Source organism: Dermacentor silvarum, chromosome 4, assembly GCF_013339745.2.
Source record: "Dermacentor silvarum isolate Dsil-2018 chromosome 4, BIME_Dsil_1.4, whole genome shotgun sequence".
NCBI lineage: Eukaryota > Metazoa > Arthropoda > Arachnida > Ixodida > Ixodidae > Dermacentor > Dermacentor silvarum.
In genome coordinates, this window is record NC_051157.2 from 91,246,919 (window position 1) to 91,273,155 (window position 26,237).

The 26,237-nt window shown below is 44.8% G+C and overlaps 1 protein-coding gene across 1 annotated transcript; it reads right to left on the reverse strand.

Moving 5' to 3' along the window:
- Positions 1–1,649: 1,649 nt before the first annotated feature.
- Positions 1,650–25,772, reverse strand: LOC119448756 (calcium-activated chloride channel regulator 1-like). The gene is made up of 11 exons (XM_037711979.2): positions 25,647–25,772; positions 20,716–21,022; positions 19,294–19,397; positions 18,492–18,610; positions 16,041–16,155; positions 12,920–13,147; positions 9,827–10,177; positions 8,460–8,709; positions 7,626–7,787; positions 4,138–4,368; positions 1,650–3,051 (listed from the first exon to the last, which is right to left on the reverse strand). The coding sequence occupies exons 1-11, from the start codon at positions 25,761–25,763 to the stop codon at positions 2,072–2,074; spliced, it is 2,964 nt and encodes a 987-aa protein (XP_037567907.2). The 5' UTR covers positions 25,764–25,772; the 3' UTR covers positions 1,650–2,071.
- Between the last annotated feature and the right edge of the window lie 465 nt (positions 25,773–26,237).

Consider the following 26,237-nt stretch of genomic DNA (forward strand, 5'->3'; position numbering starts at 1 on the left):
GTGTTCCATCTTCCACGAAGCAGCGGCGTCATCCAAACGCACCATCACATAACATCACGCAACCTGAGTGAACATTGCTACTGCTTGCCTGAGACCAGCTACTCATGCTGGTCTCAGTTGCACATTTCGGTGTTGGAACCGCGCTTCCCCGCTTCAAAATTCTTTCGCGGTGTTTCTCGCAACGATACCAAACACTTTAGTATACGACGACGAAACAGGAGGTGACTAGTAGCAAATGTGTACGCATCATTTAGACAACACCCACATGAGATTCTGCATGTAATTTTTTGAAATTGGGCCTAGTCCTCATGCTCTTTTTCAAGAGAACCTGTCGCTGAAAAATAGGAACAAAAGAGATGGGTCGAACTCTTATGGATGACAAAAAAAAAAGAAAAAAAGGCAAGGTTGAAATGCTATTGCTGTGGCTGAACATTTCTTAAGCATTTGGCAGTAAGATTTCAGAAAGTTAGCTTTGGCCAATGAGTTTCCTCTTATATTTTTGAAAACATCACAAGCCACTTCACCGCTTGGCCATCCTCGTTCACTGCAACCAAGAATTTCTTTAAGAGGAAGCTTTAGTTCGCAAGGTTCCATGTGCAGCGCTAGCAGATGTTTTACTCTTTAGACATGTGCCCAATCAAAATAAGAAGTAAGTTATTCCCGTGGATACCATGCTCATACGGAAGTAGTCAGATTGTCGAAACGCAGCAGGATCGGCCTTGTTCAGCACTTGCACGGAAGACCACGGGGAAACTTCGAGTGGTGTGGTCTTCGTTTCTCTCACGAAATAGTTGAGCTGTCGACCTTCAGCGAAACAGTGACGAGTCTTCAAAATAGAGTACCATGAGGTGTGGGACGGTATGAACCATGCGTCCAAAACAACGCAAAAAGGGTGCAAAATTAATGCAAGCGGAGTTTAAAGTTTTGGTGCATAGGCTGAGGCGCTGGAGAATGCTGTTGTTAACGGCCTTAGGTCGACTTAAGTCACAAAGCACTCATTTGAGCCGTTTTGCTGAAAACGCTGTACGAACTCCTGCACACCGCGAGATGTAGTGCCGTGTCACTGGCCATATTTCTACCCCGAACGCTGTATTGCGGCATGTCTTTCCAATCACAATTTCGCCGATCATACACATACGTTCAAGCCTGAAACTTTATACCTGTGCTCGCCGATAGAATGCTACAGAATACGTACAGCTCTAACGGACCACTGTGCAAATGCTGATCGAAAAGGAAAGCAAAACACTGCTGACCGTGTGATGCAAGTGTTAGGTGGTGCAATGTGTTCTTCCCTATATTGAAAACCTCAAGTAGTCTTCTGCATAATGATGTGTGCCTCCGCAGCCTTATGCAATTGATAAACGTAATCATTGTTGCTTTCATCACTGCGAATACTCTCTGAGCACCTATGACCGAATTCACAAAGCTTTTCGTTCGCAAGTGCTTTGCATTTTACCATTGTCCAGCCACCTTGGCTAATATTCCCAGCACCAGGACTGGCTCAAATTTTCTCCTGCGAACAATTCTAGCGCTCTGTCCTGTGGCTATTTTGCTGCGCCCTGTGTTGCGCTGTTTAAACGTGCTGTTTACGAGGTGTACAAACCATGCCCAAATGAACACGCCGTTAATTATAGTGCATGACGCTTTTGTCAAACCGTTGTCTGATTCGTAAGAACTTAAGAGTATAGCAGTGGGCAATAAGGATGATCACGTATCTAGCAAAGTACAAGCAATGCCGCTGTTCAAAGCACGAGCTAATTCTCTGACCGCTCGATGCAGCCGCCCATCTCTGCGACAGTTCTACTCGAATAGCTCTGGCTGCATAACCACAAAAGGCTGCGCCGCATTTAGCTACAGCTCCATTTCTCACCACAAATATCCAGAGTGCTTTGACGCTTGAGCTTTCCAACCTTGCTTTAAAAAACTTGGTATGGACGTAACTCCACGCCCCATAAAAGCGGGACACCTTTTCTGCGTTTTCGTTGCTGCATAAACATTAAAGCGTACGGAGAAGTCGTTCACACCGTTTCTCTCATTACCTTATTGTTCTTCAGTTTTATTTCGACCTTCACTAGAAGGTGTCAAAACCCGAAGTTGTACCAGGGCTGGGCGGGCCTTCGTCCACTTCGTACTGGGCCCTGCAGTACAGGAATGCCAAGTTAGCACAGATGAGAAGACACGCCACCATGAACGCGCCAAACAGTATCCAGGCCCGAAAAGTGCCATCGTCGTCCTCCTCTTGGCCGTCCTTGTGCACTGCTTTCTTCTCATCTATAGGCGGTGCGGTCGCATTCTGGTCAGTTTCAGACGCGTTCACCCAAGCGGACGATGCCGCGCTCTGCCAGGTTGAAGCTGGGGCCTCCTTTGTAGTAGCGACAGAGGCAGTTGTCTCTCTCTTTTTCTTAGTGGTAGGGACAGAGGCAGTTGTTTTCTGTGGTTTGATTTCTTCATCAGCGCTCTCTTTCATTATTTCCGTCGAAGACATCGCGGACTCAGGTGTTTCTGGACCTGCAGGAGGAGAGGTGACAGCTTCTGAAGGTTGTGGCGAAGGCGTTAGCAAATCCGGTGTGGTCGACGGTTCCTCAAAAGGTGATGGCATGGAGGACCCTGATGGCTCTGTCGGCAGCGACGCATCTGTGCCTTGGGAATCGCTTTTGTCAACCAACATTCCTTCCGGGACCAACGCAGCGGCGCCTGCCAAAGCGATCGCTGTACCTGCTGGGACGGTAAGATTAGCAGGGACGAATACGTTCGCCAAGTTGGAGACTTCGGACCGCGAACCATCGGCGTTGGTGGTGACCAGGGCGAAGTAGACGTTGTGGCCAGACGCCGAATGAGCTTGTCTAGCTGATAACGCCGCAGGTGCTTGGTCTTCGTTAGGGTCGAAAATGACGGTAGACGGGATGGAAACGGTTGCCTGCTGACGTGAAAACGCTGGTAGTGGGGTCAGCGAGCCGGAGACAAGGTCGCGCTTTGAGATTGCAGTGGCGTTGTGGAAGAAGTCGAGCATCGTCTGGATGCTCCGAGATGACCGGACATCGAGTGACGAGACTGCGGATATTCAGTAAAATGAAAATGGAGCTATGCGCAGCAGCGTAAGATCGTTTTCTCTCATTCACTGGTTTCTCCAAGCTGAGTGTTGTGACTATACAACACTCAGGTTTGAAAAACGTTCAAACCGACTGCATGTTACTTCATGGCATAATAAGTGGAAGCGTTATTATTGTGGATTCTTGTGTATTCTGAATCAAAAATGTTAGGAACGACAAAACTTGAGTATTTTCAAGAGAGTGAGGGACCGTTCGGTCGCTTAGTGCGCGAGAAAAACAATACAGAAGTAAAGAACGCGATCAGCAAGCTGAAAACAGACTGATCTAAGAAAAAAAATTAGCGTAGCTTGCACAGGAGGCACAATGCTAAAGAGACAGCGGAGCTGATGGGCACCTAGCTAGTCCTGGCTTTTGGGCGAGGCTAAGCACTACCAAGTCAACCACAGCATTTTCCGGAATTGATTGATTATTGATTGATTATTGATTACCCATTGGTTGGCTATCGATTGGCTATCGCAAGGTATTGGCCACGTATTTGGGTTAGACTAAGCACTACCAGTCATCCCCAGCATTTTCCGGAATTTTCCGGATTAGCTATTGATTGGATATCGATTGGTTATCCATTGGCTATCGCAAGGTATTGGCCACGTATTTGGATTAGACTAAGTACTACCAAGTCATCTCCAGCATTTTCCGGAATTTTCCGGATTAGCTATTGATTGGCTAGCGATTGGCTATCGATGACTGACTAAGTTTAAGTAGTCCCAACCATGCTTAGCTTGACTTAGCCAGGCTCAGCCTCGCTAGTTCACGGGGGCATGTGCCATTGCGCTTGAACCCTTTCTGCACTACCGCCAGGATCGGCCCACATTTTTGGATTCAGCAGTCGCATTACGCCCGGCTTAAACAGCTCCGCTGTCAAAAACAACTTTGCTTTGACGTTGATGCACGGCGAACCACTTAACAACAGTTTCCTTTGACAGTGATTGCCCATGCTGTAGGAAGTACGTGGAATTATACAGAGTCTCGGAGAGCTGTCAGGGCTTAAGAATGGGCAATCATATTTCACTGAGTAGCTGACGCGCACCGGTTCCTTCAAAGGCGTGTGCACCGGGCATCGTCCAGGAGAGACGAGCAGTGGGGCGGCCTTCGTGCGTGTCGAAGGAAGCACTCAGGTCCCGAACCCTGCCAGGTGGCACATGGCTCTCCTTCACGTCTTCGTTTACGAACAGTGGGTGCTCCGCTGACGTCTCCGAGAATGCGCCCGTGGAATGGCCACGCATACCCGCCAGGGAGTTGTCCGTGGATGCACGTTCACCTGGGGTGTAGCGAGCGGCGCGAGAATTTTGTTCGAGGCCTGAAACAGTTTCTTGATACTGAAAACAGCGTCTAGGAATACTGAAGAGAAAAATTAGTTGTGCATTAGTAAATTAGCTGTGTATTAGTAAATTACGGTTAAATATAGCAAAAGCTACTCTAGCCACGAGAGGAGGCTTGATAAACCAGAAAGGATGCGGAAACGAAAGAAGAGTGAAGACGCCGCCTTAAGTTCCAGCTCCAGTTCGCCGTGACCTCATAAGTTTTATTGGTGTATGTTGGGGCATACATTATTGGTAAAGATCGAATGCATTGGATTCTAAACGAAACTGAGCTCAGCAAGTCACGCGAACGTTTACTGCGCCACAACGGCTGAGATGCGAGAACATACTTTGAAATCTCGTGATGTCAGCACTGACTTACTGACACTGGCGGTCTCGGTGCAAAATTCCAGAAATGGAAATGTCGGTTTCATTATCGCTTCTAGTAATCCATCTTTCTCCCGCAAAGTTAGCGATATTAGTGTTTCTTAGAAAGGCTATCAGTGCAAAGTCGTTTATAGTATATCATTATAACGCTTTTAAAATACAGTGCCCATTCTTCGTGACAACACTGTGTGTGATATGTTACATCCATTAAGACAGGAATGAAAACTGTTTCCAGATAAACAACTGTATATGGATAGTTTAATAAAATTAAAGTATATTATATACAAGTTGCTACCCTATTGCTGGCGGAAAACATGGCTTCTAAAGAAATTATTCTGTGCAAACTAGTAGCCATATTCCTAGCAGTTATGGCTTATACACATAACAGCGGCAAAATGCATTGGTGGTGTCACATTTCTTCAAATTTTTGCACTCAACTCAAATATGGACCTGCTACGCAAAACCTCTGAGCCAGGCAAACTTTGGGAAATCATGTCTTTGCTACATGATTTTCATTGCTTAATAGCGAGCATAAAAAAAAAAGCTCATAAATAAAGTACATGGCAGAGAGAGAACGTCGGCTTGATACAGGCCGCACGCTTGCACTAAAATTTTTTGTGCACAAACTTCGTTTTGTGCTCTGCAGCCAGTTAGGTACTACTCTGCGCGAAATGTATGAAGTCACCAAAGCGTTCTGTAGAGAACGCGTACGAACTCAAGGAGGGCACGAAGGTTGTTCGTGAGACAAATCGAAACTCCGGTATTTGGTACCATGCCTCCTATTATGGGAAACAAATATTTTTCAGCCAACAAAACCCAAACACCATTCCACGTGAAGGAAAAGTAAAACATTTGACTCTATTTCTTTGTGCTCATGAAGAGTACTTTCCGACAAATAATATTAAATACCTTAGGTGAAATAATCAGCACAGTGATTAATTAGTAATTGGCTTGCTGAACTACCAGGAACTCACATTTCGCTCCAGCTTGTCAAAACTACAATGGGCTTTCCGTTAAGTCTCCCTCGCCTAAATCAGCATTATGAGGTATCGAACTTAATACCTTCAGATTTGTGGGGATAAATCAGCGCTCTATATATAGTGTACTGGAACAGTCTTCAGTGGCAAGGTGCGTATTCCCGCCGTTGTGGCATAGTGGCTTTGGCATTGCGCTGCTAAATCCGAGGACGCGGGATCAAACCCCGGCTACGGTGGCCGCATTTTGAGAGGGGGAAATGCAGAAAAGCCCGTGTACTGTGCGTCCCTACTATGGCGTGCCTCAAAATAATCGTGGTTTTGTCACGTAAGACCCCAGGATTTACTAAAAAGATTAAGGTGAGCATTCCTAGCGCCTCTTGCGATGCGCCTACAACATAATTCGCTGATCACAGAGTTTACCATTTATTGATTAAACAAACACAACATGAGGTTCCTGGGCACAGTGTTTATTTTATTTGCCTTGCATGCGATTGCACAGAATACGGCCAGGATCTTTCACAAATGAGACGAAGCTTCGTTGCACGATTCCTCGTGCGATGCTACGTACAAACTCTTTTAGCAATGAGCACGTCCAAGAAGTATCTAAGAGGCTGCACACGTTCCAACAGTTGGAGCGGCCAAGCAAGGAAAGCGTGGAGCTTCTTTATTAACCACCGTGCATCGGTGTATCAGCTGTTCTATCTAAAAATGACGCTGATTTTATCAGCCGCCCTATTACACTAGGGACACTAGGACATACTAGGACACAAGAACGACTTTTAAACAATAAACGGCGTTGCAGGTCACGTTGGACGCCACGTCATACCATTTTTGTCGCGCTTAAGGTTTGCATAGAATTCCTGCAGCTATGGTTGACATTGTGTTATGATGATGATGATGATGAAAATAAAATTCTGGCCGAGCTGATAACGAGAATCTTTCGAAAGTGCAGCATCTCGAAAGGGCTAGACAGTAGTTAAAATAGTGCACGCTCAGAACTAATATAAGGCAAAAAAGCTATGTCGATGAAGACGACAACGAATTATCGCTGCAAATGCTTGCGACGAGCATCGGAAAACGTAATGCATGCTCTTTCCGCAGTCAACGCGCGAACAAAAATGACCATGATAGTGTTTGTTTTTGTCTGTTCTTGTTTTTTTCCTCGTCAGCATTCTTCATGACATCATGGCATATCATGACTCGCGCCACATCGAGCTTTGAAAGGGAAAATAACTTGTCTGCCTCCATGTAGACCACAGGAATGAAAGTGTAATGTAATGCACGAAAAGTGTTTTGGCAAGCATTTATATGCAATATTATCAAGTGTACTTCGTTATTGTGCAACATGCTAAAACTAGCATCAAAGACCGCACATTGCATTACATAAAATTAATTACTGAAAGAGTTCGGTGAAGCGGCCACACCCCACTGCATTATCAATGATGAACGCAGTGCCGCCTACGCAGCAGAAGCAAGCTGGGCCTGCAACGAACGTCTCAATTTAGGGGCATTGTGAAGCTAAGCGCGGAGCACATTTATTCGCCAGTATTTCTTGGCGTACTTGCTGTTCTGAGTTTATTAGCCGTCGTTGTACACTGAATACGTTAACGAGTTTCCGGAGTTCTTGAACATAAACTCAAGGCACGAGGACAGGTGTTAAAGGGACTACCGGAATGGAGACGCGCGTATGGTGTAATAATACTATGTGACTGAACTAACGAAATACGAAATGGACTACGTAGTAAGAAAAGATATCTAGCCTTAAATCTTTGATGGTTACGTTATTTGCAGACAGTAAAGCCCATTAACAACATACTAAATTATAAAAAGCGACATTTCATGAGTTTCCGGACCTGCTACAATAGGCGATTCTTTTGGAACCTCATTCGTGACCCAGTCGAGAAACTGTGTCTGCGACTTGTTGTTGACTTCGATGGCGATGCTGTAGCGGCCCTTGCCATGGAGCTTCGTGAGCTGGCCCGTGTAAACACCGTCATGGGCGTAGACATCTTCGCCTGCAGGAATTTAAGAGAGAAAGCGAAAGAAATTGAAACGTAAGTTGACATGACCGTATTGTGCATTTAAACGATTGTTATAGGTAAGGAATTTTTCCAAGAAAATTTCTATTGGCTACCGAAACAAAATTTAAAAGTTGTTTCCTGACAGGCTTTCGTGGCCCGCAAGAATATATCGTATCCATTCAATAATATTCGATATTTACTTGATCGGGTAGTGCACCGTATAGAAGGTGAAGACTTCCTTATATATCGTACGGTGAAAATGGTGATAATCTTTAGGTTGTATGACATAGCAGAAGGTGGTTCTTGATCATCGCTAGGAAAGTTAGAAAAATAAACGGAAGGCTTTGGGAACCACTCTCGTTCTTTTTTCTAGAACTGCATATACCACACAAACATGTACAAAACGTGCTTCAAGTGGCAAGAGCCAAAATGTTTAATGAAAGTTCAGCGGAGGTAACTTATTTTGAGGCAGCTCAGTACTAAAGGTGGCGGATGCCAGTGACAGTGTGGTAGTTCACTGAATAACAAATTGAATGCATCTTATTTTCAAATTATTATTTTATTTGCTGACATTATCGCATGAGTAGCAATAGCGGAATCCAAGCTGGTGACGGATCAAGGCACGTTGCGCGGGACAAAACGCCTCAACAACAATCGGGCACCCACCGAGTCCCGAGTCGTGGAGTAAGAACTCTTCGCCGGTGCTGTTGTCCTGGAAGAACACGAACCCTCTGACGTTGGCGCGAACCACCGGGCACAGTCCCTTTGTGAGAGACGCAAACACCAGGGCGGCCCTGTACGAGTCTACGTACTCTGGCACGCGAACCCTCAGCGTGATCGAGTCTTCGAAGCACAAACCGCTTCGCGCCCCTAAGAGGCCCGAGCTATGCCTGTCGCCGATTCCAGAGAGGAGAGCCTGCGAGAACGAGAAACTTTTCTGTGGCGGTGTCAATGTCTGGTGTAAATGGAAGTTTCACAAGGGCTTTTTCAGCCAAGAAATGCCAAAAGAAAATGGAGAAGAGGAGACGTGCGAGATGTAGATGATGGGTACACAAGGTTGGGTACGTAGTCGGGGAAGCTTTGAGCTGACAGTACAAAAAAAAAATACAGTACAAATTTGAAAGACGTAGTAAGGATGATATGGGTTTTAGAACGATAGTTTATGTTACAGTGCCAGCTGTTAAGGGTTCCTCCACATTGTTGTCTTTTTGTGTCAGTTGTGCAGCGTGACAAGCGGAAGGTCATATGAAATGTTTAATCACTTACCACAAAAGAGCAAAACAAGATACGCAGTTCAAATTTTCAGCAATATTAGAAAATTGTGCGGAACTTGTGTTAGCAATCATATCTCATCTATAAATCACGAAGGAAAATGTCGCGCTGAGTCCATTGTTGCATCATTAAACCAGGAAGGAACAGTGCAAAAAATAGGACGAACCCGTGTTTCTTCTGATAAATGTGCTTACGCACGCTTTCTAGAACGCATTTATGACGTTTACTATACGTTGACACCTGCGTTGTCGCGGTCGCGCATAGCGTTTCGATGCTTCCCAAGACATACTCAGACCTGAACTACCAAACATTCTTTGGTGCCTATCGAGAGCTGTGTAAAAAGGCTATCGTTATATAATATACATCCAAATGAGACTGCTCGATACTGACACACATAAGCGTGGGTTCTATCATTGTTCCAAGCCCTTCTTTAACTAGTCCTTTTACTGAGCAATAGCTTTTTGTATAATGATTGCCTTGCAGGACGACTGTTCTGCAAGGCAATCAATACATGACCGCTGATCTTCGAAGAAGGCGGTCGGTGGCAGCTGAGACGCTAGATACATGATACGCAATATTCATGAGACGCTATAACCACATGAAGTAAACTGCGTACTGTCACTGATACTGAAGCACTTATTCCTAGTGTTGTTCTGTAGTTTCCCTCATCACCAGTCATAATGCTCTTTTGCCAACTTTCACAGCATTGTGTGCAGCAGAAAAACCGAGTCAGCTAGATACAACATTACTAGCATGCTCACCAAGCTTTCGTGACGCACGGCGTTTAATTTAGAGGAAAGCTCATCTGTGGTGTCCAAAAGGGCATCCTGCACCCCTATCCAGCTCCGTCTTTCTGCCGCGGCGTTTGTATCGCAGATGGCGAATGTTCTGCCTCCGGTCTCCAGGGCCAGTTTCTCGAGATCCGCCGACGCGGCGGCGCCTACCGCGATGGTGGTAATGAACACCTTTGCCCGTCGGAAATGTGGGACCACTGAAAGGAAGCCGTCACTGTTCTCTTCAGCCGAGGACGACGGTGTTCTGAGGGCCTTGCCGTCACTGAACAGGACAACCAGGCTCCCTTCGGGACTCTGTCCATGTACGGAGCTCAGTAGCTGCGAAAACAAAATTGATGGTGGCAAGAGAAAGTGAAATTGATTTGATGGGAGGAAACGAATTTTGCCAGGTGAAGAATTCCATGTGTCAATTGTACTTGGAAAAAAAAACTGTACCTAAGTGTGTTAGTGTGAGCAAAAACCGGATACAGGCTAAATTCAAGACAACTGCGAATTGAAGAATGTTTACCAACAGATAAGTATTCGCTACTTGAAATCCTACTTGAAGAGGTAATGATATTGTGTGTATATATATTTAAGTGAACGAATTTCACGATGGACAGAGTGGTAATCCGTTTAATGACGGAAGAGCAGATGACGGGGAGAAATACCTATCCTAGCTGCGGCATATAAAGCTCACCCGTGTACCTATATTTAGGTGCACGTTAAACAACCCCAGGTGGTCCAAATTAATCTGGAGTCCCCCACTATGGCGTGCCTCATAATAATATGGTGGTTTTGGCACGTAAAACGCCATAATTTAATATAAAGCGCACAACTTTTTTTTTCTGTCTTTTCTTTTACTGCCTCAAGCTTTTTTATATTGCGTTGATAGTGCGAGAACATTAGAACCAGACAACTGACACATATTCTTGTATGAGCCGGATTAACGGTTCGTATAATAGAAGCTTAGCCTCTTATGGGGCAGATGGCATGGCACGCTTCACATGTCCTAGTTTTTAGTGTATTGTTAGCTACAGTGTGAACATGGTAAGACCAAGAAAAGTGCTTGTGAAGACACCTAAGATATTTATAGCTAGATGCGCTGTTTAAAGGTGAGTTGTGCGAATAATTAAGAAAAGATGGTGCACTCCTGTTTGTAAATGACATGACAACAGCTTTAGAAAAGGGAATATTCATTTTCTATGTGTCACATGGCGTGGCAAAAACGTGGCGAATTAATTGTCAAGGCGCAGGTGGTTTTCTGGGGTTTCAATTACGCTGTAAAGGGCACAATCGTTGGCGTACGATGGATATTAGAGGGTAAATTATTTATGCCCTTTCTATGGATGAGGAACAACGCAGGACCCAAAACTGAGCCCTAGGGGACACCGGATAAATCTGGCATCTTGGTGGATTATGTGGAATTAAAACGTACGGACTGTGAGTGGTTAGAAAGAAGCTGCCTATCCATTCAATTAAGTTTTCGCTCTTTCGAATTGCCTTAATTTTGACCAAAGGTTCAGAATGAAGCACTGCGTCAAATGCTATCAAAAAATCGATAAAAATGGAGTCGATTTCATTGCCTAAATCAAGTTGTAAAAAAGTGTCATGTGTGAATTCTGTCAGTTGAGTTACGGTACTGTACCGGCGCCTGAAACAATGTTGAAGGTTTATGACTTTAACAATTCTAGAAATTGAATTACGTGGTTGTCGACAATGTGTGCAAGCATTTTACAAGACGGGGACGTTAGCGAAATTGGTCTGTAGTTGCTTAGTATATGCTTATCACCGAATTTATAGAGAGGCAGAACTAACTAGTTTCCAAGAAGAGGGTACAATACCACTCGACACATTAAAAAAATGATTGATAGATATTTAGCAGTCTACGACGAATATTGCACTATGAAGAAGTTGGGAATATTACCGAGGCCAGACAATTTTTAGGTGTCTAATTCAAGGTTAAGGTTCAGTACACCTGCTGCTGGGACTGTGACCTCTTCGAATGGAACGAGAAGTGGAAATGTAACAAGGGTATCGTTGCGTTGTCAGTAACGAATACGGAATGAAAATATGCATTAAAACATTATAAATTTGTTCTGGGTCATTGACCGCTTATTATCTATCATAATAAAGCAAGTACTGTAGGCAACTACTGTAGCATTATAAATATAATTGTTCTACCTAATTAGGAGAGAAAGGCAAACTTCTGCTGACTGTACGAAGTAGAATCTTGATTTAGGATCTCAATTTGTCAAATATTTGCGAAAAATTGATATGTTACAAAAATGAAGCAGCAAGTTTACAAATTCGTAAGTGTGCCCCCCAAAAAGCGCAGTTCTGTAAAGTGTATCTCTTCGAAAATCTGAGCCAGACAATTTTGATATACGAGTCTACAGCATAATGTGAAATTGTTAGTGTGTACAAGAGTATTGCAAAAGTTCCATGGCCCTGTAAGCGCTGTTTACAAAATTGGGATATCATTTCTTATTGTTGCGCAAGAGGTGTGTACCTTTGAGTTAAAACATGAGTACAGCATTAAAAAAGACGAAGCCAAACATGAACTGTACATTATGGGCGCAGTTTTTTCAAATTTAAGTTTCTTGAAATAACAAAAAAATGTATATTCTGTGGTTCTTGCGCGCCAAAACCACTTTCTAATTATGAGGCATGCCATAGTGAAGGGCTTCCGATTAGGTTTGACCACCTGGGTTTGCACGGCACACGATCTTTTTTTTATTTCGCGATATTGAATAACTTTTATAAAACTGACCTAAATAAAAAAGAACCAGCTTTATGGGTTCGGTAGATTTTAGCTTTTTCATTGAAACGAAATTACCTCAGCAAAATTAGTGTAGTGACTGCCAAGGAAAACGGTTTCTCCGTTTCGATGCATTTAGATCGAATCTCTCGAGGTAAAGCTTCCTCTTGCATTTTAATGCTGTGTTCATTCCTTAGTCAGAAGCCTAGTGTATATATAAACACCGGAGTATAGCGCCTTAGCTGATATCGACTAGCTCGCAATCAAAGTAGATTAGTGACCAATGTAGCCTATCAGCTTTTTTTTATTGATCGGCTTACTCGTAGCGCCAAACGTAGTCCACAGAGAGTGCAAGTAGGTCCCTCCACTGGCACTTCAAGCATTCTGTTGGCGATGTCACTCCGTGTGGCGTTGCTCAACGCTACGGGGCCACTGTGCAGGCTGCTGCCATGGGCGAAATACACAAGCGAAACCAAGGCTCCATCGGTGAGCTTGTCGACGAGGACTGAGGCGATGGCCTCCTTGAGAGCGGCCAACGAAGTGGTGTCCTGGAAGCAGAAACATGTTTCATGTCCTTGCCCCAGTAACTTGAGCCAAAAGCGGTTAGGTGGTTGAAAAGGTCACGTGGAAAAAAATTCCAAATTTGAGTTTATCACATTCTATGACCACGGTTACAGTATCGAGCTTTGGCGGCCTGTGCCATTCCTTCACCCTCTTCTATTAATTTTTACGAATTGATGAGATCAATTGAAGAACGTCGCTGAAAAAAAATTGAACGCTACTGATGTACCGGTCTGCCAGAAAAAGGCAAAATGTGGCCGATTCTTCTTCGTCTCCCCTTTTTTTTTTTGATGGCGTGCATGAAAGTCGTGCACCTTAAGTGCGACTAGGTAGGTTGTTTTGCTAGCGATGTTCCCACAAATTTTGGCTGTGTGCCCCTTTGTTCTTTAGTTAAACGTTGCCAAATAAGAATACGAGCAAATAACAACACTCTAAAGACGGCTCCGAAGGCATAAACTCATACTTAAAAGGTTGTATTTAGGTTTTGTTGGTTACAGACGCTCGCACATTACGAACGAAAACATTCAGCCTATACGGTGCAAAATTTTACAAAAAAGAGAAAATTTTGAGACTATGCATCAGCATGTTTATTCTGCTCCATTTGCCAAGAACGATGTCAGTTCGGCAACGATTCTGCACATAGGTTGGCAGAATATTGCACGATGTAGGAGGTTCAGAGATTGAAACCTCAATTTCTTTCCGGTACGTCAGTGACCCCTCAGCAATGTGGTGCCCCGCTAAAACATGCGCAAGATTCGAGACACGATTAATTTCACGACGCTAGTGTTTCCGGCTGCTATAACTTCACGGCACTTCAAATTTGGGACATTGTGGGCATTTCCTCATCAAGAAGCTCAATTTACAGAGCAATCATTTTCTGCCACTTTCCGCTAATCGGTAGTGGAGTAACTGTGAGAAAAATTTCAATAAATAGCTTAAATACCCGAATTATGTGTGCCAAAACCACAATCTGATTCTGAAGCATGCCATAATGGTGGACTCCGTAATACTTTTGAGCACTTGGGGTTCTTTCGCGTAACGTGTGAAGCACTTTTGCAATTCGCCCACATTGAAATGCGGCCGTTGTGCCGTGAATCAAGCTCGAAATCAAACACCATGATCACTACGTACTTCAATCTCACATATACTTGCTCGGATATCGTCTTACGATAAAGTTGCCCAGTGACTGCACCAATGAGTGACGTGTGCATGGCGTACAGTGATTGAAATGCGATCATTAGAGCATGGTATAATTGCGTATAGCCCAGCGAAAAACATAAGGCGCAGAGATTTACATCCAACTGGGATGTGCCCTAACTGGTGCCCGTAGCACATGAGAGATTCGCACATCTTCGCGCCTTTTTTTCTTTTTGCGGAACTAACGCAAAAACCACGCGCTCTGCTATTCGCATTTGATTCACTGTAGACAGCACGTATGATAGAAAACAATCTGGCCAGTAATTTACCCGTTAAGTGGTCGCTGCAAGAAAACTTTCATTTATAAAATTCAATTTCAACTCGGCTGCGCCACCTGCCTTATTGAAGTCTGTCATTTCCCGTCACTTGAACGTGAGGGTATGCCGTTTTGCAGGTTTTTCTGCGTGACACACGTCGTCCCTTACCATAAAATAGAATCGCAATCTGTCCCCGTGCATGAAAATTAAGCAAAACACTCTATCAACATCATGACAAAAGGTTGTCGCAGTTTCACCTGAAAGGCGAAGCATCAATTGCGATAGCAAATTTGTAGAGAGCTATACGGAGTAATGATAGTAGCTTTATCAGCTGTTTAAACTTGGACATGCAGCAGCACCGGCAACACGCAGAACTGTTGTCGACGCCGTCGGCGTTTTGCCCGCGTTCGCACAAAATGCGTGCGGCGTTGGTGACTGTTGCTGGAGCCTCTAGGCACTTGGTGCCGCAGCTAAACGTCGCTGCTTCTCTTCCCTCCCCCTCCCCCCACGGCCTTTCGTGCGTCGGAAGAAGGCGCGTTTGCTCTTCATATATGGTGATTGTAAAGGAGGAAAGAGACGCCTACTTCTGCAGCCCTTAAGGGAGCACGGCGCAGAACGCGCGTTTGTTCTCCGCCGTGGGGTCACTCCCCGTGAAAGCGCGCGTCCCTCGCGCCCTTTCACTCGCACATACAGCGTTCGTCGGCGCGCGGCGACGATTTCATCTCCATTGACGTCATACGGAACCTCACGGCGACGGCGACGGCAACGGCGACGGCGACGCCGACGGCATAAATCCGCTTTGGAGTGTCCATATAATTGCTATCGCAATAAAACAGGTGGTCCCAGCGTTAGTAGAACCGAAACAGAAACTATAAAAAAATACAACACTCAGGGATTCCACACTGCAAATAGACAGTGTCGTGCCTGTGTTTAAAAATAGTCCAATTAGGAGAAAGTCAAGTTCATCTTTTTTATGAAAGGAAAACTTCTTATATTGACGCAGACTAGAAGTATACACATATCGCCGCTATCACTTTTCCTTCGTCGAAGCTGCAGTGCTTCCGAACATGCAATAGGCGAAGTTGGTGGTTAATTTTTTGATGCAAATGCTGTTACGGATGATAAAAAGTACTCCTCATGTACGCATTAGCAACTAGCTAAATTGTTCGCTATGCTTCGTTTTACAATGTTCAATGTTTGCATGTAGATGTTTACTTAGTACCTGGATCTCGTTTTTCTTTTTTTTATTACCAATGCCTGCTTTTACTCTTTGGTAGAAATTTTGCATTACATTAGAATACAAAATCTATTCTGTGATTATTTGGTGTAACGCTTGAAAATACGGAAATGCGCGAGTTAGAGAGTTAACTTCTGATGTCGAAGTGAAAAGAAAGGGAATGAAAAAAAGGCAGCATTATCACAGTACCTTGTTTGTATATGAAACATCAAAAATTATAACCAAGTGTCTTCCTATGGAGATATTTTGTTGTATTTCTCGAAAAGTTGTCACGTTTGGTTCATTATTCTTCCATGAGTGAAGTCTGGAAAAAAGGAAAGAAAAAGGAGCTCAAGTCCAATGCCTTTAATTAGGGGTTTCTATAAGCGTGCAAGTACTTTTTCATCGGCGGTTTGGGTAATTTTTTCATGTGCGATTTGGGTACTTCTAGGGAGCCTACATGCAACGCCGTTTTAGGGTGGTGACAGCCTTTGTAAGGGCACTTGCCGCCGCCAGCTAAATTGGCGGGCTAAATCTGGGGCACAAAATGGCGAAAGACCACCCGAGAGACCACATTTCCCGCAACGCTTGGTGACGTGAAATTAATTAACTTCTTTTAATAAACTTTGGCCTCAGCAGCCAGAGACAAATGGCGCATCTGAGCGCCGTACACGGCAAGTCTACCTTTTAGTTAAACAGACTAGTACGGACAGTCTTTATTACAGCACACTTCGAAAAGCACCCTTTATATATTATGTACAACTGGAAGGTAACGACAATGCTTAACGCAGTTCACATTCTTGGGGTGAGATAATGCTACCACGAGCATGCCATCGTGCCTTATAATTTGTTGTTTTATATGTGTCGCACGACATGCAATAGAAGAGTAAGTTTGATGTGTTAAAAGGAAAATGTAACTAGTATATTAATGATGTATGCAGGTTTCTTGAGCGCTTTGGCGCGAAACTAAAAGAAATTGAATAGATCGCGTGCCAACATGAGTACATCAGAGCGTGACAAAAAAGTCAGAAAGTCTGGGGTCCAAAATGGCTACCCATCAAATTTGGCGGAAAATAGCGGTCAAAATCTTGGTGTTGTCACCACCCTAAAACGGCGTTGCATGTAGGCTCCCTAGGTACTTCAGGTACGTTGCCCATTTGCAAGACAGCGCACATCCTTGAAGGGGAGAATACGTAGTTTGCGTATTGCATTACACCTTTGTTAAATGAAATGCTAGTAGAGAAGTGGCCACTCAGCGAGTGTGAGAACGCAGAAGATTATCGACGCCATCTTGGTGTGGTTGCAGGCGGGGCTTTTAGCCTACAAACGCCAGTATCAGTTCGAGCGAAACCAGATATTTTTGCGAAACTGCGCATGCGCTGCATACAGGAACAAGTCCAGCTTTATAGAAAAACCGCCGAGCAACCGCAATTTCTGTGATGCTGATCATAATTGCTCCTAGTACCATTCAAAAATATCGTCATCAGCCCATTTTATTTTCCCTGTAGTAATAAGGCCTCAGCGATCTATGATTACCGATGTCTTGTGCCAGTTGACACCCGTAAATTTATCAATATTTTCATATCACCTGAAATTCTCTGCCGTGCTCGACTGCGCTTTCCTTCTGTTGACACTAATTCTGTAACCTTAGTAGAGCACCGGTCATCCGGCCAACGCATTATACATGGCCTGCCCAACGGCACTGTTTCCTTTTTATGTGAACTAGAATATCACCTCCTCCCCGTTTTCTCTATAATTCACACGGCTGTCTTCTGTTTCTTAAAGTTACATCTGAAATTTTTCGTTTCATTACCCGTTGCGTGCTCCTTGAATTCTTCTCAAGCTTCTTTGTTAACCTCCAAGTTTTTGCCTGATATGTTAGCACCGGTAAGAATGCAACTATTGTACACGTTTTTTTTTTTCAGAAAAGTGGTGACCTGCTGATCATAATTTGTTTGTGCATGCATACCGTATGCTCTCCACACCGTTTTTATACTTTTGTAAATTTCTTTCTCGTCATCAGGGTCCCGTGTGTAATTGCCCTAGATAAGCATACTCTTGACGATATTCTAGAGGCTGAGTGCCAAGAAGGAAATTATTGTTCTTTTGCCAGGCTATTGAACAGTACTGTCGTTTTCTGAATACTCATCTTTAATCCTGCTCGTACACTTTCTCTGCTAAGGTTCTAAATTATTTGGTGCATTTCATTCACAGCGTTGCAGAACAGGACAATATCTGCTAATCGTAGGTTGCCGAGATATTCGCCGTTTATCCCGACTAATCCTTCCGAGTCGAATACCTTCACTATTACTTCTTAGCATGCAGTTAATAGCATTGGGCGGATTGTGTTTTCTTTGATGACCCCTTTCTTGATCGGTATTTTCCCGTTGTATTATGGAGCATTAATGTATAGCCGTTGAGTCTTTATAGATAATTGCCAAGATATCCACGTATGCTTCCTGCATTCTTTGATCACGCCATGCCTCCATGACTGCTGGTATCGCTACTGAATCAAGTGGCTTTTCAGATTCAGTGATAGTAATAGCATTGTGATAGCAATGCGATAGGAATAGCATTTGATAACCTCTCGATTAGAAATAGAGAGCAGATGAAAAGGAACGAGATTTACCTGCCCACGGACTCTAAACGTGCATCGCTCACCCTTTAAAATCGTCACTGCTGGTGATCAGCTGCCAGGCGGACATCCGGTTGCAGGGCTGCTCAACCCACTGCAGGCCGCCTGGCGCGTTTATGGAGGCGTTGGCGCAGGCGGTGGGAAACTGCACATATTTTTGGGGTAAGTTATCATATCCGGTACATTTAGAAGTGTAAGGTTTGCAGAGGCTAACGCGATAGAACTACTAAAATTATTTCGTCCGAAGCTAAAACAATGAACCTTAGAATCGTCTGCGGAACACATACATACACGCGCGCGCGCACGCACGCACGCATGCACGCACGCACGCATAGGATCTTGAGGTAGGCAAGCTCAAGCAACTAACTGTGCATACCAATAAGCGCCTCCCTCCACAAACATATCTGCACTACTCTCTCTAATAGAGAAACTAGGAAGTAAGCCAGCGATTCTTCGTTCATGGTAGTTGTATTCATTAACCAAGCTTTACTCATAGAGAGTTCGGCAATAGAAAAAGAAATTTCGAGCAATGAAATCCTAATGTCAAACCTAAACACTACGAGCGGTTCCCTTTTCGCTAAGAGAAGCTTACGTTATTGCGTTATCTTGTTGATGACATTGCGATAGAGCTCAAAGAAACAACGTCCCGTTTCCAATCTATTCCATTTCAACTGTGCTAATAAGACAATTGGCCCTCCTAAGGAAAGCCGTAAATATTCTGAAGAGTGAGCCAGCATGACTAATCGCAGCTCGGCAGTGACCCGCGAAACATTAGTACGTGAATTCAGATTACTCAGTCAGCAGTGCAAAAAAAATTAGACAACTTACCGTGCCGTGGCACCTGTCCTCCGGATACCAGACGTCGTCAGCGGTTGCGAACTCGCCGAGCACTCCGTACCGGTAACGGGCCCACTCCCGCGCCAGTTGGTAGCCTGTGTAGCACGAGCAGCCACACAAGTTGTGTGAGACGGTGGTAATACTTGGGGGTAAATTTAACGAACAACTTGCCCAAGCGTTCACTGACGCTGAATATACCAACGGTTTCTTAGTTAGATGCGTAAATTTACAGCGAGAACCAATATTTGAGTGAGAGCGCGTTTCGCCATTTCGCCGGGCCACGTACGCCTCCACTGATTTCTGTCATACAGAATTTAAAATCACAAAAAATGACGACATAGTTGAATAAGTGTAGGGTTTAACGATTTAAGAATCAAAATTAAGCATTCAAACAGCCTTCTTCCTTGCTTTCTTCATTTCTTTCTTTCTGAGAGTATGGGTCGGCCTATGGTAGAGAAAAGCTAAAGTAAAAGAAAAATAATGAAAAGAAAAGGTGGAGGTAGAAGGTTCCGCAACAAAATAAATGAAAAGTGAATTCTTATATTTTGCGCGCAACAACCCCGATCTGATTATTAGACACGCTATAGCGGGAGACTCCAGATTAATTCGGACCGCCTGAGGTTCTTTAACGCGCGCACAATTCACGGCACGCGGGTGTTCTTGCATTTTGCCTTGATCGGAATGCGGCTGGCGCAGCCGGGATTTAAACCCGCGACCTGGTGTTTAGCAGCACAAGGCCATAGCAGCTATGACACCATTGCGGGTAATGCTGCGGAACCGCTGAAACCCTACGTTCAAAAAGAAAAAAAAGAAATTCGCTTCTGGAGGCACTTAAATGCGACTTGGTGCAAACTTTGTATACTCGGACGCATCAATATTCATTCAGTCTGGAAGGATAAATTGTTTTCTAGAAAGAACAATGGGTAACAACCCTCGAAAGCGATTGCTATAAACACGGCGATGAAAGAGGCACTCACGGATTTCAACCCCACATAGGACTCTGACGTGTATACGTAAAGTATAGCACGTTGGGCTGTTTTGTACTTTATTGGAAGCTTAAAGGAAAGTAACTGCCTATGTTTTACGAACATCAATTCACAGAGCTAAAGAACATTGTTCTAATGCGCTAGTGCATTGGGTAGGCAAGCGTTTTTTTTTATTATTTTGTTTTGGGGAAACGCGAGGCTGGCATCACCACATTTCGTCACACTTTCCAGGAAGTACGCCAAGAGCAATATCCTATTTAAACATCGAACATTTCATGAAATGCTAGTAAGTATATGTAGCTCTTACTGTTTTTAAATATACTAAATGTGTTCCAGAACCGGAGGCCGTTACTTGTCTGGTATGACGAAGTTTCGCACCGTTTACCGCATGGAGCATTTCCACTTGTGTAAGAGTCGAGACACTTACCGGCGGCACTGACCGTCTCGTTCGACGACCACTTCGTCGGCAGCGCGGCCAGTGGCAGCAGCACGTGATCGCCGCGCTGTCCGCAGGCGCCCGCGTGCAGGGCGCTGGGCGCATGCAGCTGCGGCCACAGCGATCCGGTTCCTCCATTCACGATGCGGATGTCGGCCCTGGGCCACGGGTCGTGGGGCACCTGCTGGACACCGGGACGCCGGGGCCAGTGCCGCGGAACCGCCAACGTCACGCTGGCCAGGTGGACGCGGCCCCCCGTCGCCCGGTGCAGAGACCACGAGGCAGCGCGCAGCAGCACCTGTATGACGTCAGGACCATCGACAATCAAAAACAGAGTAATTAGAATTACAGGTGCACAACTTCATCAAAAAAAAAAAGAATAAGAATGTTGGTGAGAGAAATGGAGACTACATTTGATGCGAAGGACGGAAACAAAAAATGTCCGCGGAGGTATACAAAGACGGCAAGCAAGAATTCGGGAAAAACAATTTTTGCGATAACACAAAAGGCAGTGCCTTGCTATTTGAGGCCCGAGCTGGCCTTGGCTTGAGGACCGAAAAATACAGGAGCAGATAGATATTCGCAACACAACGAGGCATGTGCCTGCTGCTAAAAAATCGGGAGATGACTCAGCATATTGTGATAGAATGCCAAAATATTCACCTCAACTAGGCCCGCAGGGAACGTCCAGCTTCCCTGGGTTTCTTAGCAGATGGGTACGTTAATTGGCTACCAGTCGAGATGAGCAAGATACGTTTAGAATATTGGTGGAAAAAAAGCAGTGAAGAGATTGAACAGAGGTCATTGCAGCCATAGGAAACTTAACAATATTGAGGTTTAGAGGAGTTTGAATGAAGGGAAGAGTAGAGAAGAGAAGGAATATAAAGTAAATATAGGCAGAATGCTAGAAAGCAACAGATGTAGTGAAATCTGATTAGGTCAAGCAGGCTTGATGAGCATTTGTCGCCGCCTTGTTACAAAGGAGACTTCATTAGAAATTATCATCACCGATCGGTTGGCGCGTCATTTACTATACCACGAGCAGAACCGCCTCAAGAGTGGACTCTAGCCCTTAGCTTAAAGAAGCTAGTTGCTCTCCTGCTTCATTTACTTGCTCGCAGCTGCTGCACTAACATATCAGTTTGTTTGCTTTTTCGTGCACTAAGTAGTACATGCTAGCTTGTATATTGTTGTGCTCTGGCAATGGTAGCGCCCCTTAACTGCGCTTGACAACACCAACAAGTGGAATCGCTCTAAGGTATGAAAAACGATGGCATCGCGTACGGCCCTCAGAATCAGAAACTACATCTGGGAAATGAAAATGCCACGCTCTCTTAAGCGCCAAGCAGAGTCAAGTGTACAACGGAACTAGCGAAGGACATAATTATAAGAAAATGGAAAGAAATAAACCGACAGACTCGTGGCAACGTTGACTAGTACTGCGCCAAGCACTTGTCGATGCCACACCTGAAGTACATAAATTACAGAGCCACATTACAACTTCATTTCTTCCGAATATGCTACGTAGCACCGAAGTAATCGCACCTTTTCGGCTGCCTGTTCATACATTCTCCACACCCCGTCGATATCAAACTCACTCGATGCACCCCTCGGGTAAAGTTCACCGACCTTGCAGACATGAATATGACACAACTCAAACAACATGCTTCAATCATGTGCCCTTATTCTCGGTCTTATTTTGTGCGCTTGCTCTAGTACTTCAGTGAAGCTTTAGATTCGCTCTCATGTGTTACTTCGAATCCTCATGGTGCGCATCGGTTTTCTGTGCACCGGTAAAACGACGACAACGACCTGCCTCGGTTTCATGACTCCCCGCGAACTTTCACTTTACGCAGATGCGGCGCGAAGCTGTACTACTCTATTTCGGCGCGGTGTCCACATTGGTAGACGCGACTTGTTTCTGCTACTTCTCTTCAGTGGTGGCAAAGAAAAAAAAGTAACAGACGTTGACCTTCGTTTGAATTGAACTCTGTTTACTCAGTGTGTCCTTATTTCACTCGAATGTGCTGCGTATTGCTATAATGCCTTTGTTGAACGCACTATTATGTTTAAAGGGACGTTCCACATGCCGCGTTCTGACAGCAATGTGAAAAGATTAATACATGCCGCCAATAATAAATAGTGAGCGTACTTGAAGCTATAGAATCCTTTTGATAAAAAAAAGAACGCAACATCCTTGACTGCACAATATATATTTAATTACTCTCTCGTTATAACGACTCTGTGGGAAGATATCCATCATTTCTTATTACTCTTCCGACAAGGCCATTCTGGACTCGCTCGTGGGTTTCGCCAAGGACGCGCAGCTTCTAGGATGGCTCTGAATACTCCTCCCCCTCCCGTCTCCCCTTCCTATTCCACATAATAGGCCTTCGAGCCATCCTTCAATAAATACATTTTATCATCGTCATCATTACTCTTCGGTCCAACGCAGACGAAATCACCGAACGCTGCTCGTCCGCTCGTTCCTTGTTCGAGCGCTGGCTTGAGCGCGCCGCACATCGAGCTGCGTGCTTAGGCGCCACTTCGTTATCGTTGAATAAACGCCGATGGATCGCCATAACTCATTAGGATATACCCAAAGCTACATTCCTGACAAGTATTTTTAACAGTGGAGCTGTTCAAGCTCCTGGTTGTGCTGCGTAGTGCGAACAAGAACTGATCCTGGCGATGACGTCACCGCGCAATGCCTAACAACCACCTCACGGAGCGGCGTGTGCTTCGCCTCCTCTCCATGCCGTGCACATGTTGCCTTGACATGGGACGTTAAGGAGAGGGAAGGAGAGCTTGCGCGTGGCGTGCGCTATGCTCGGGAGAGAGAAAGAGAAAATGAGTCGAGAGAGAGAAAGAAATTGTAGCAGCACCAATGAGGCAACGCGCAGAGCTGCTGCCGACGCCGTCCTCGTTTCCCAGTTTCCCCGCGTTCGCGCCGAACGCGCGCGTGCGTGTGACTGCAGCAGGCGCCTGTGGTGGCGGCTCGGCAGGTTTCGACCAGCCACACCCCGGAAAGTGTGGAGGCGCAGCTTGGTCGTGACGTCACCGGGGAGATAAAGCTCAGAGCCGCCACGACGGCGGCAGAACTCTCGACTCTGTGGCGAGTACACGTAGCTTTGACATGGGACGACAAAAGAAGGTCTGGATACCCGAAGAAGCCGCCGCTCATCTTGAAGGGCGTCGCGCGGCCAAGCGAGAATCTGCGCGTCGGTGGCGAGCCGATTCGGAATACCATGCCTAGCAGCACTTAGCATTTCCTAGCAAACCTTAGCAAAGTCTAGTAAAACGTGGAAGACGCTAGGTCGTATCACCAGCTCCGCTGTTTACTCCAGCCTTGCACCACTATAGTGCGAGCTGCACAATGTTTTTTTGCAATAGGTGTCGAGCGCCATACAGTAAAGTTTTGTAAATTTGATATATATATATATATATATATATATATATATATATAAACATTACATTGTAATTCGAGCCTGAAAGGGCTGCTGCTGACTAGGCAAATGCGGGCGAGTTGCACTTGACGGACGCGAGCTGGGCGGCGCCCGATTCGGCGTTGACTTCAGCGCCAATGCATGCGAACGCGAACACCTCTAAGCGTAATTAGCTCAAACAATTACTAAAAAAACTATGCCCCAATTTCCCAGCTCATGAATTATTGGTGATGCAGGAAGGAAGAAATGTTTCATAACGATACGGCGGCTAGTTGAAGCCGCTGCACAATAACAGGAGAATACGACTGATATACATGCACATTCGCTGATAGGGTGAACACCGCACACAGAGGAAGAATCACAAATTGAACTAGCTTCTCAGTGACGACATCGTGTTTCTGTTGAAAACTGCGGTAACGGCATCGCCGATATGTATAGCCCCTAGAATTGTCGACCTTATAAAATGGCCGCCGGAAGATGGCCACATTTACAAAAACATTTTTTGTACAATATAGGTTTGTGTTGACTAAGGCACGTTGTGTTTAACATTTTTGAAAGTGCATGTAGAACAATCCCTAGAAGCTTTCTTCTGTTTTGCTAAGTGGCCGCTTGATATGTGGGTGCATACAGAAAGCCGAGCTGGTATGGTATAACAAAATGAACAGCTTCCACGACCCACAGGCGGCGAGGAAGAAAACTGCAGAGGGAATAACTTGATAACGTAATTGATAAAAACCAACGAGATCTATGATATTATTATAATATTTTGCGAGTTTAGTTTATCAGCTTATATATTGCAATGTGTTTTCCTCTTCCTTGTGAGAAGTCTCACTGATAGAAATATGACTCCCAATAAAGCAGCTTCTTAGTTTATACATGCATTTTACAACACTGTATTTTTTAAAACGCCCACTATAAAGGGGTGTGCTGCACTTAAAGAAATGACAAATTGTAGCCGCATAACATCCTGCAATGACTTAGAAGCATGTTCTGTCCCAAGGGAGAAAAAAAAAGCAAGCAGCGCGTCGAGCTCGAATTCGACAGCGAAGCCCATGACTTCTAAATAATAATTAAGAAGGAATTGCTAAGACCCTTGCACGAGCGTCTCAAGCTTGCACACTGCGGTTAATGTATAAATTTTTAAAGAAAACAAATATAATTGACTGAAAGAACGATACATCCTTGCACATTTGCGTGTTGGTGAAGAACCCGACTCATGTATAAAACAAAATTACAACCAGTAAACTCAGTGTCTTTGTTCCTCTCGCCACACATGCTGCAATACCATCGACAATTCAAATTTGTGACTCAGTATCTTGAAATTTACCATATATTAATATTTTTTATTTCCCCCAGGAAGGAACTACGCTAACCAAACCAAGCCATAGGATTGTCCACAAGACTGAAAACAAAGGAGGCTAGAATTTGATTATTTACGTTAGCTGTTTGCTAAAAGTTCCATCACCTTCTGCTTACTTTAATTGCCTCGACGACCGCTTCGTTCAGCTCGGCGGACTCCTCAATGGCCACAAGTACGTCATGGTAGCCACCACTTTCTTTGTCTATGGTCAGTCCCATTGCGAACACTGGCATCAGCAGCAATAATAGGCCTTCCTGCTTCATCCTGCGAAGAAGGAGTGATGCATGCTTTCCAGCGCAGAAAACAATTTGAAAGGAGCGTCCCATTTCCCACCGTTAGTAAATCTCTAATTCTTCTGTAGGAGTACAGGAGTTTTCCTACAGCAAGTCACTGCGCAGTCTAGGGGACTTTAGGCTTGGAATCTGGTTTGTTTGGCGTATGATGGACGTACAGAGATGCTGCGTGGTCGCCCGGCATAGTAACGGTCCTGCATGTATGGACTTTACCACGTACCTTGGGGCATTAAACTTTTCTACACTGCAAGACCGGCTCTTGTGTGGGTACGCATGAACACAATAATACCATGACAATAATTCAAACTCCCTCCGTACCCTCCCCCCCCCCCCCCCCCCCCCCCAAGAAAGTACCTCTACAACACTTATTTCTAACTTAGTGCCAAATGTCTAATTTTAATATCCAGATTATGA